Here is an 11191-nt window from a genome sequence, read left to right as displayed (position 1 = left end):
AAAAAAAAAAATTTATATTAATATCATGATATATTAAAAATTAATACAATATTATATATAAATATATCATATATATTTTTATTTATTTATATAATTTTTTTTATTTTGCTTTATATACTTTATTTATTTTTTTATTTTTTTAATTTTTTTTTGTTGAATAACTTTATATTATATAAGATGATAATACCTGTACGTTGTTTTACATGTGGCAAGTTAATAGGTAACCTATGGAGTGTATATGAGAAGAAACTGGAAGAAGGGTTATCAAAATGTGATGCATTGAATGAATTAAACTTATACAGATATTGTTGTCGACGAATGATCTTAACACATGCTGATATGATGGATAAGTTATTATGTTATAATATATATGAAAGAAAACTGTAAAAATTTTATTTTATAAAATATATGTAAAATGATCATGTTAATATTAAAATAAAATAAATTAATAAATTAATAATATGTTACCGCACAAAATTATAATTCTACATTTATAACAATAAAACTAATATTATTTATTCAGTGGACAAAGTTTTATAAATTTTTTGAAACACAAAAGAAGAGCATACAACATTATATATATATAATTATATATATATATATATTTTTTTTTTTTTTATATATTAATATAATTAACTTGTTTATTCAAATTTTTTATATACCTTTTTATTATATCACAAACTTATACAGGATCAAGCATCCAGTTATTATTGTATAATAAATTAATTTGTTTATATATATTTTTTTTTTTAAATTACATAATATTGAGTTTAAAAATCATATTCTCATGTTTTATATCTTTTCATTTGATTATATCTACTTTTTTTATTGGGTCCATCAAAATCAATTTCAGCACTCTTCTTGGCTATTTCTTATATGGGTTTTATAGCACCTATAATTAAAATATATATATATATATATATATATATATATATATATATAGTAATATTACATATTAATAAAGACATAAAAAAATGCCAATGTGTAATATCTATACATTGGCAAAAAATAAAAAAAATAAAAATAAATAATATAATATAATTAAACAAGCAACTGTGTCTTTATATATATACTACCAAATTATACTAACATTTCTTTAGTCATTTTTAAATTAAGAAATAATGTTGGAGACATAATTTTCATTTGATTCTTTATTTTAATTTATTTTTTCATATATTTTCGTTTCTATAATTTTTATATAATATTATATTTAAAAAAAAAAAAAAAAAGAAAAAAATTCAAAAAAAAAAATTTTAAAAAAGCACGAAGTTAATATATTAAAAAAAAAATAATAATAAAAGTAGAAAGATTTTTAATTATAATATATCAATATGTTTTATCCAAATAATACACATACAAAATAAAAAATAAAAAATATATAATTATTCATATGTATATATATGTATATTTCTTTATATATATATATATATATTTATACTAAACATATAACATGTTATTAAATAAATGAAGGAAAAAAAAAAAAAAAAAAATTCCTTAGTTCCTTTATAATTATTAATTTATATATTTAACAACTACTTATTTTCATTCTTCCATTTTTATTTTTATTTTTGAATTGTTATCAATTCCGTAAGTGTATAAATTTGCATTGGTATCCAGAATTTCTAAGCAAATAGGATTATTCTGTAGAAAAAAAAAAAGAAGAAGATATTTTTAAGACAAGGGTAAATTATATAAATATTAAAGAACACATATGCATATAATATTATTTTATTATTTAAACGTTTACCTCATCAGTGTAAAATAATCGCATTCTTGGCAAAGGTATAGAATATAATCTTGAACATAAATATTTCAAATCTTTTACGTACATATATTTACTAACCTTTTTCTTAACAATTTCAAATTTTTCTGAGTTTAAAAATTCTGGAATGATTGTTATGTTGATAAGGTTTGTTTTTATACATTTGGCTTTTTCCTCATATTCGTGATCTAAAAAATAAGAAAAAAAAAAAAAAAAAAATATACATATATATATATATATATATATAAACCATACAAACTTATATCTCATGTTTGCCTTATTTTTAACACTGCATATTTTCTTTTGTTATTTTATATATTTTTTTTTTTTATTTTTACCCTTGGTAGCCTCATAGTGTATCTTTTCCAACCTTGTACTGTGCCTCCTATTTAAAACCTCTTCATTAAACACCTTTGTAATATTATCCCTCTGATATAAAGATATAAAAAACCTCTCCGAATTTATTCTCTCGTTTTTATTTATTGAACTATGATTTAATATTTTAAGCTTAGGCATTATGGATATAAATATATATCGTAGATTTTTTCTGTCTTTCATATGTTTTTGCTTATTTTGTATTTTCAATATTTCAATATCATAAAATATATAAAACAAATCTCTCAAGGTTTCATAATTTTGTACTTCATTATTATCAAATAAAAATTCTTTTAAATGATTAAATTTCTGATTTATTATTTCAAATTTGTCAAGAGGTTCAATATTTTCATTCATTTTATAGTTCAAATCTTCAATACATATATTATATACAATATCTATTAATTTTGTATTATCGCTGAATTTATTATTATTTAAAAATATGGATTGTATAGAATTGATGTGATAAACAAAATTAAATAAATCTTCATAATCATACAAATAATTATCATTAAGTACTATTTTTCGTAATTTAGTAAACATTCCAAACTTGTAAGGAAATAATATCTCATTTTTTGTAGTATCACTTTCACCTGACTTGTTCATGTTTTTACCTGAACAGTCATCAGCTGGTTGGGAATTAAAAAAATGATGATCATTATTATATGAATAATTTACACATTCGCGTTTATTTCCATCAGACATAAAAGTATTTGAATTACAATTTGGTATGTTATGTATATTTTTTTCTTTATAAGTATATATATTATTATTATTACTATTACCATTTTTGTCATTTATATTAGTTAGGCCATAAGATGGATTGTCATTTATTATATTATGTAGACCATATAAATTCCTATACGTTGTGTTGGTCAAATATTTGTATATAATTGAATTTTTTGAAACTTTTAAATTTTTAATATTAATATTGTTTATATAATTTTTTTTCAAACTTAATATTTCAACATTTGGAAAAATAAAAGATAAAATTAAAACATCATCCCAGCTAATAAGTGTGTTATCAATACATAATTCTTTTATTTGTTCAAAATAAATTAATTCTGACATTGTACAATGTTCTTCTGTATTATTATTAATATAATCATATTTATTTGTATTATTATCATTTGTATCACATTTATTCTTTATTTCATTACATTCAGATACTAAATTTTTTAAAAGAACACATTGCAAAGAGATGGGAGATAATTTATTATCTGACACGTTCAGGTAAGTTAATTTATTAGCTAGTTTTATTATTTTAAAAATTTCTAACCAGTTACTAAGAAGATTTCCACATAGAGATAAACTATGTAAATTATTAAAAATTAAATTATTGGTAATACCAGAGGTATATATTAAACATTTATTTAATGTTATATTTTTTAATTCATAAAAATTTTTGAAATAATTTCGAACTTTCATTTCTCCTGAAAAAATTACTTTTTTAATTTTTTTAGTTTGATAATCTTCGATAGATAAATCTAAATCTGGAAAATAATTGTAACGAAAATGTAGAGCTTGTATGAAGGTAATACCAACGTGTATATTTTCGAATGTTAAAAAGGAGCATGGTTTAATATTAAGATTAACATTTAAAAATTTTTCACAAATTTTTTTTGTTTTTTCATCATTATGTATATTATGAAAGTTTTCAAAAGGGTTATTATCACAATTATCATCTTTCATTATGTAATCATTATTTAATATTTTATCATCCTTCATTATGTAATCATTATTTAATATTTTATCATCGTTCATTATGTAATCATGAACTTTTGTTTTATTATCATTTATAATGTTATCACTTATATTATTATCAACGTTTACATTATTTAATCCCTCCTTTATTTTCATATAACACATTTTTGTATATTCTCTTTTAAGATATTGAATAGGATAAAAATAAATGTCTTCTTTAAATTTCCCATAATTTTTCCCACTAATTTCATTATCCCATTCAATACCATAAAATATTTTATTTTGAGAAGGATGATTTTTCAACGTTCCAATATATCTAATCGTTCCAATTTTTATTCCTATATCTTCATTAAATAAATAGATTTTCAAGTTTTTATCAACAACTTCTTCATCTGAATCGTATAATTTTTCTGCATTTTCAATTGTATTTTCATAATTTTTTTTATTCTTTTCATTCATAAGTATGTTGCCATCTTGTTCATTTTCTTTGTTATTATGGGAATTAAAATTGCAAGTGAAGATTCTATCACCTACATGAAATTCTTTTTCATTGCAGAATATATTTTCCATAGTTATACGTGTGATAATGATGAACTATAAAAAGCTAGTCCTCATATATATACAATGGCGTATATACATATAAATATATGGTAACCCCCACGTAGGAAAATATATATACATAAATATATATATATATATATATATATATATATATATATATATGCTTATATGTATTTATCTTTTTTTTTTTTTTTTTTTTTTTTTTTTATGTTTTATTTTTTTTCTTCCTATAATTCCACAAAATAAGCACTCTATTTTTTTTCACCTTCGCATATATTTTATAAATACCTAATGCTCAGCGAATATAACATTTTTCATATATATACCGCAAAAAAATAAAAAAATTTATAATTTTAATATATTTTTTTCAAACATTTTATATAAAATGTATATATTCTATATTTTGTATATTTTGCAATTTTATTTTATGTACATACGCGCACATATATATTATTATATTATTCCAGAAAGAAAAAAAAAAAAAAAAAAAAAAAAAAAAAAAAAAATACTCATAAGAGCAGGAAGTGTCCTTTATGTTGTACTAACATTGTGCGTATAAAAATTATTTGGAGGTGACATTTAAAAAAAAAAAAAAAAAAAAAAAAATACTCATTATAAGAGCAGGAAGTGTCCTTTATGTTGTACTAACATTGTGCGTATAAAAATAATTTGGAGGTGACATTTAAAAAAAAAAAAAAAAAAAAAAAAAAAAAGATTACCAATAAATAAATTAAAAATATTTCCAAAGAAATAAGTTTCTAATTAAATGATTAAGAAAAAATATTATTATATAAAATATTAACACGTTTTAAAAAAAAAAAAAGAGTTCAAATGGTTTTATTATATATATAATATATATGATTTATAAAATTTCCATCCATTTTATTATAAAAAGGATAAATATATCAACATATACATATTTATATAATATATATAATTTTTTTTTAATTACAAAGGGTGAAATGATTAAATACTATAAAAAATAAAATATAAAATAAATACCACAATATATATATACATGTTCACATATATATATACATATTTTTATACTAATAATGTTGCATTAATACAACCATCTAGCTCTGGATTATTTGTAACTTGAGCAAATTTTGCCCATATAACTTTTCCTGATTGTGTAACTAAACCTAATTCACTTACATTAACTTCTATAATGGTACCTTTAGTTATAATACCAAGATTTGTATAAAGATTTGATTGTGGATTGACTTTAACACTAATAATATCTAAAGAGAATGTGGATTTCAATTCACTATGATAAACATTAGCTTTTTTAAATCTTAAACTACTTGGACGTATATATCTTTCAAATTTAGGATTTTTTCTTGTGAAATCATTACCTACAAATGATATTTTATCTATTAATCTTTTCCATGTCTTTCTTCTTCTTTTTCCTGATTTCACAACTCTTAACATTTCAGCTTCATTTAAAGCTTGTATTTTAGGTATAGGTAATTGCCATTTTCCACATTTACTTTTTCTTTTCTGTTTTATAAGGTTAGTCAATATTTGAGTTTGTTTTGTTTGTTGACGATCTAATAAATAGGATGGTAATCCATTATCATCTTTTAAAGTTTCAGAACTCTTAATATCTTTTAATTCATGTGATTTTAATGTTTTCTTAAGATTTACTTTTTCTGTATATTTCTTCTTATTATATATTTTTGCTTTTATTCCTCTTAATTTTTTAGCTTTCAAAGAATCCTTATGAACTTTTCTCGCTTCCTTTTTTCTTACTTTTTCGAAATGGTCAAATCGGTATCCATACCTCTTACGGTGTAATTCGATATAATCATTTTGCGGCATCGCACAAAAAAAAAAAAAAAAAAAAAAAAAAAAAAAAAAAAAATATATATATATATAAATAAATATATAAATATATATATATATATATATATATATATTATATATTTTATTTTTAAATACTAATCACAATTTTAAAATTTCGTAAAAGAATATATACTCATAAAAAATATAATGCCTCTTAATTATTTTTATTTTATCATTATATATTTTTTTTCTTCCATTTATTCTTATAAATAAATATTAATATTAATATTTTTTTTTTTTTTTTTTTTTTTTAAAGAATAATCATTACAAAAAAAGAATTATATTTTTCATATAATGATTTCAAAAATTTAAATTATTATATTATATAAAATAAAATAAAATATATTTAAATAAATAAATTTTTATACATATTATTAATATATATATAAATATATCGATACCAAAAAGGTAACAAAAAAATAAAAAATAAAATCCATCTATATATATATAATATATATTACCATGTATATACTTATATATATATTATTTTATTTATATATTTGTGACACTATAAAAAATATATTTTCTTAATTTTTAAAATTCAAAATAAATAATATTTTAATTATATAATTATACTTATTATTTATATTTATTATGATATCTCATAAGAAAAAATATATATTGAACATTTCTTGTTATAAAAATATATATATAAAAAAACGACAGTACAAAATTGGCAGGAGAAAATTAAATATATATATTTTTTTTTTTATAGTAATAATATATATAAGGTATTATAATTTTTATTTCACTTTTTTCTTTATTAAATAAATTTCGTTTGAAACAAAAAAAAAAAAAAAAAAAAAAATATATATATATATATATATATATATAATATATATATAATATATGTACATATAATACAAAAGGTCTTATTAATAAAAATAATATATATTTATATATTTATGTGAACATATATATTTTTAAAAAATAACCAAAAAAATTTAAAATAAATGATATATATATATAATATATCATATTAATACTCCATTTTAATTATTTAAAAAACGTTTTGAGTTTCTCGGGTAACATTTTTAATATGTAACTTTCTTTCCTCGTTTTACTAAACCTATAAAAAATTAAACAAAAAAATAAAAGCATTCATATAAATATGTATGTATATATATAAATATATATATATATTTATTTATTTATAATATATTTATATTTTATACCATGGCTTGATTTCCCAAAAGGGAAAAGATATAACATCCCAGTTTTCAAATTGTAATAGCCTAAAAAGTTAAAAAAAAAAATAAAATATACACACATATATATTATATATATATATATATATTTATTTATTTGTTCATTCATATGTGGTGTGAATTGCCACATTTATGTGTACCTCTTTTTTAAAATAGTCTTTGTATTGATCAACGGAAAATTCTTGTTCAAAGATTTTGTTTTGTAATGGAATGGACCATTAATTTCGATTGCAATATTTTTAAAGAATGGACATGAGGGATTTATTTTTTTGATGTCCTCATATAATATAGCTATATCTATTATTAATCCATTGGGGGTTTTATATTCCACATGACAAGGTATTTTAAAATCTTTATTTATTATATCTGCTATTTCATAATGTAATGAAGAAGATGCATATGAAGATATTTTCATATTATTTAAATATGTCTTTTTTAATATTTGTAATATAGAATCATCAAATTGTATAAAATTTATTTGTTCATTATTTCTTTTATATATATTTTTAATAATATCATCCTTTAATACATTTTTTATATAACTATTGTCAATTTGTTTTATATACATATTATATGATAAATAGGACTGATATAATTTACATAACATAATTTCTATAGGTGTATTTATATTATTATTTTTTGTATATGCATAATAGGATTGATTAAAATAGACATGATTTTTATAATAATTTAATACATCTTCATTTAAATTTTTAAAAAATGGTAAACTGTATACAAAAGAAAATAATTCTTTATTTATAAATTTAAATGCAGACATATATCTAATAATATCTACTAATTCAATAGGACTATAATTATTTACATTTTTTAATATCATCTTTGATATAACATATATCATTAAAATTTTTATACTTTCCATTTTATTATTTTCATCCTTATTTATATGTTCTATAAAACTATTGCCATGATATATTTTTGTATGGTTCTTATAATCACCATTTTTTTTACTAAACAAGTTATTATCTTCATTATCTATATGATTAAGTTCTTCTTTTTTTTCATCATCCTTATCATTACATTTTTTCTTCTTTGGTTTTTCTTGTTGTTGTTGTTGCTGTTGTTGTGTTTCCTTTTTACTTTCTTTTTCATCCACATATTGAACAACATTTTCTATATCTGTATCATTATCATATACCATATCCAAATTGTTTGTCAAATATAACGATTTTATTAACTTCAAAAGTGTGTCATTATTTCTATAATTCAAAAAATGTAATCGCTGAAATATTAAGAGATATAAATAATTTTGGACCTCATGATCCTCATATTCTAGCTCTGCTATACTATAAAAAGTTAATATTAATTCGTCTATTGATAAATTATGTATATCTTGTATTATATATGAAATAATTTTATTTATTATATTTACATTACTATATGGAAATTTAGATAAAACATATAAAATATATACATATAAATTAATATCCTTTCTATTATCTATTTTATTATCCCATTTATTATTATTTTGATTTATTGTTATATCCTTATTACTACTCTCTTCAATAAAACTTTCTTTCTCTTTTCTCATATCTTTGGTCATAAAACTTTTTACATCTTTTTCTTTCTCTTTTTTTTGCTCCTCATCATCTAAAGCATTGTTAATATTAGAGTAATTACAAGAATGATATATATAATAATTAAATTTATTCGCATATAAAGGTGATGTATAATAATTGTAAGAATTAGAAGAATATCCTTCTAAAATGTTTTCTATGTTATTATAAAAATCTTTAATATTTATATGATCATATAAAGAGATCATGTTTTTACATAAGTTATTTCTATTATTATCATATGGTATATTCAATAGAATATCTGTTTTAACATTATTTTTATTAGTAGTATTATGATGATCATGTAATTCCTCATGTGTGTCTCTTTTTTTTTTTTCATTTAAAGAAACAGATGTATTATTTTGAGATTGTTGCATTTTTCCTATATAATCGTTTTTCCCTTGTTCAAAAATTTTCTCTAAATATTTTATAAAGTTTTGATATAATGGTTTGATATATATTTTTTTAATAATACATAAATGGACTGCTTGACATAAATTATATAGATCAAATTTATCAATAAAATGAACAATAAAAAAATATATATATTTATATATATTTGCATGATCATATTTTAATATACAGAACGATTTTAAAATAATAATAATATCTTTAATATTTATATAAGGAATATATTTGTAAACATTTTTATTTTTTTCATAAGAAGATAATTTTTCATTAGATGAAAATATTCTATAGATAATTTTTAAATGTTTATTAATTGAACCAACAATTCTTTGAAAATTTCTATTTGTTGTAATATAATTTAATCGTTTTCTTTCTTCTTTTATTTTAAAAATATTATTATCACCAACATCATCGTGTATATTTTCTAAAGCAAAAAAGTTATCATCATATGAATCCTTTTTTTCATTATATCTTGATTTATTGTCATTATGTTTTATATTTATATGTTCATTTATATATTCCATATCATGTTTTTTTTTTTTTTCTTCTTCTTCTTCTTTTATCAAAAAATTTTTACTAGATATATTATTAAAAAAGCCATGTTTCTTTTCATTTACACTATTCATTTTTTCTTTCTTCTCGTTTAGATAACTATTTGCAAATTTGTAAAGAGAAAAAACACTCATAGTAATATTTAAATAATTATATGGATACGTATCAAAAACAAATAATAAATCATCCACATTTTCTTTTTTATATATCCCATGATATATTTTGTCTACATTATCATTAAGTAGTTCATTGTTTTTCTTCAAAATATAATTCCAATTAATTTTTGAATTAACACGTTCTCTTATCATTTTTAAATTCTCTTTTGGACAAGCCCATTTCCCTTGTTCCATTAATTCTTTTATAGTTAATCCGTTTTTTTTTAATAAGATATAATCATTAATCAAATCATATTCACTATCATCCATATTTTTAAAATAATAATTATTATTTTTATCATTACTATAATTATTATTATTATTATTATTTATATCATTATTATCACTTTCTTTATAATCCTCTTTATTCATTTCTTCTTCATCCATTTGTATGTTATCATAATTTTCAATTTCCTCATCAATAGTCATTTCATGAATATCTTTTTGTTTCGTACTTTTCAAAAATAGCTGGTTTTGTTCAGAATTTTTTTTTTTTTTTTTTGGGGGGGGGAGAAGTTCATTTTGGCTAGCTACACTTTTATTCATATCATCTTGAAAAGTTACATATATTGGTTTAATAAAAGTATTTTTTTTATTGAACGATTCAATAAATAAATTAAAATCAGTATTTGAATTGTTCCTTTTATAATTACCATTGAAATAATTTATATCATTTTTCTTTCGTTTCTTAGCAAAATTGTTCTTAAATTTTTCCTTGAAATCAAACAAATTATTTATGAACAAGGCTTTTGAAAAACTACCATTTGGCTTGTACACAATATTCAATTTAGAAGACTGTACATGGTCTAAAAATAAAATTATAATTCCTATGATATAAAACAAGTGTAGTATAAATACAACTATTTTAAAGAAAATAATCATAATTTCTCATTGCCAAATACACAAAAGTAGAAAAATAAATATAAAAATATATGTTATGTAAATATATTATAAAATTGATAAGATAATACTATGATGATAAAGAAAATTATAATAGGGGTTTGATTTCCATCTTTTTTTTTTTTTTTTTTTTTTTGTTATACA

The 11191-nt window shown here is 18.9% G+C and overlaps 4 protein-coding genes across 4 annotated transcripts; 1 reads left to right on the top strand and 3 right to left on the bottom strand.

Moving 5' to 3' along the window:
- Positions 1-177: 177 nt before the first annotated feature.
- On the top strand, positions 178-387 carry PADL01_0706800 (DNA-directed RNA polymerase 2 8.2 kDa polypeptide, putative; the record flags this gene model as incomplete). Its single annotated transcript, XM_028681104.1, has 1 exon — positions 178-387. The coding sequence occupies one exon, from the start codon at positions 178-180 to the stop codon at positions 385-387; it is 210 nt and encodes a 69-aa protein (XP_028537515.1).
- A 1155-nt stretch (positions 388-1542) lies between these two features.
- Positions 1543-4411, bottom strand: PADL01_0706700 (cytoskeleton associated protein, putative; the record flags this gene model as incomplete). The annotated part of the gene is made up of 3 exons (XM_028681102.1): positions 1543-1641; positions 1748-1950; positions 2101-4411. The coding sequence occupies 3 exons, from the start codon at positions 4409-4411 to the stop codon at positions 1543-1545; spliced, it is 2613 nt and encodes an 870-aa protein (XP_028537514.1).
- A 1035-nt stretch (positions 4412-5446) lies between these two features.
- On the bottom strand, positions 5447-6226 carry PADL01_0706600 (ribosomal protein S8e, putative; the record flags this gene model as incomplete). Its single annotated transcript, XM_028681101.1, has 1 exon — positions 5447-6226. One exon carries the CDS (start codon positions 6224-6226, stop codon positions 5447-5449), a length of 780 nt encoding a protein of 259 aa, XP_028537513.1.
- Positions 6227-7246: 1020 nt separating this feature from the next.
- On the bottom strand, positions 7247-11029 carry PADL01_0706500 (RAP protein, putative; the record flags this gene model as incomplete). Its single annotated transcript, XM_028681100.1, has 3 exons — positions 7247-7319; positions 7426-7485; positions 7599-11029. 3 exons carry the CDS (start codon positions 11027-11029, stop codon positions 7247-7249), a joined length of 3564 nt encoding a protein of 1187 aa, XP_028537512.1.
- Between the last annotated feature and the right edge of the window lie 162 nt (positions 11030-11191).

This window comes from Plasmodium sp. gorilla clade G2 (genome assembly GCF_900097015.1).
Source record: "Plasmodium sp. gorilla clade G2 genome assembly, chromosome: 7".
NCBI classification, from domain to species: Eukaryota; Apicomplexa; class Aconoidasida; order Haemosporida; family Plasmodiidae; genus Plasmodium; species Plasmodium adleri (nom. inval.).
This window is presented reverse-complemented; position numbering and strand designations above follow the sequence as displayed.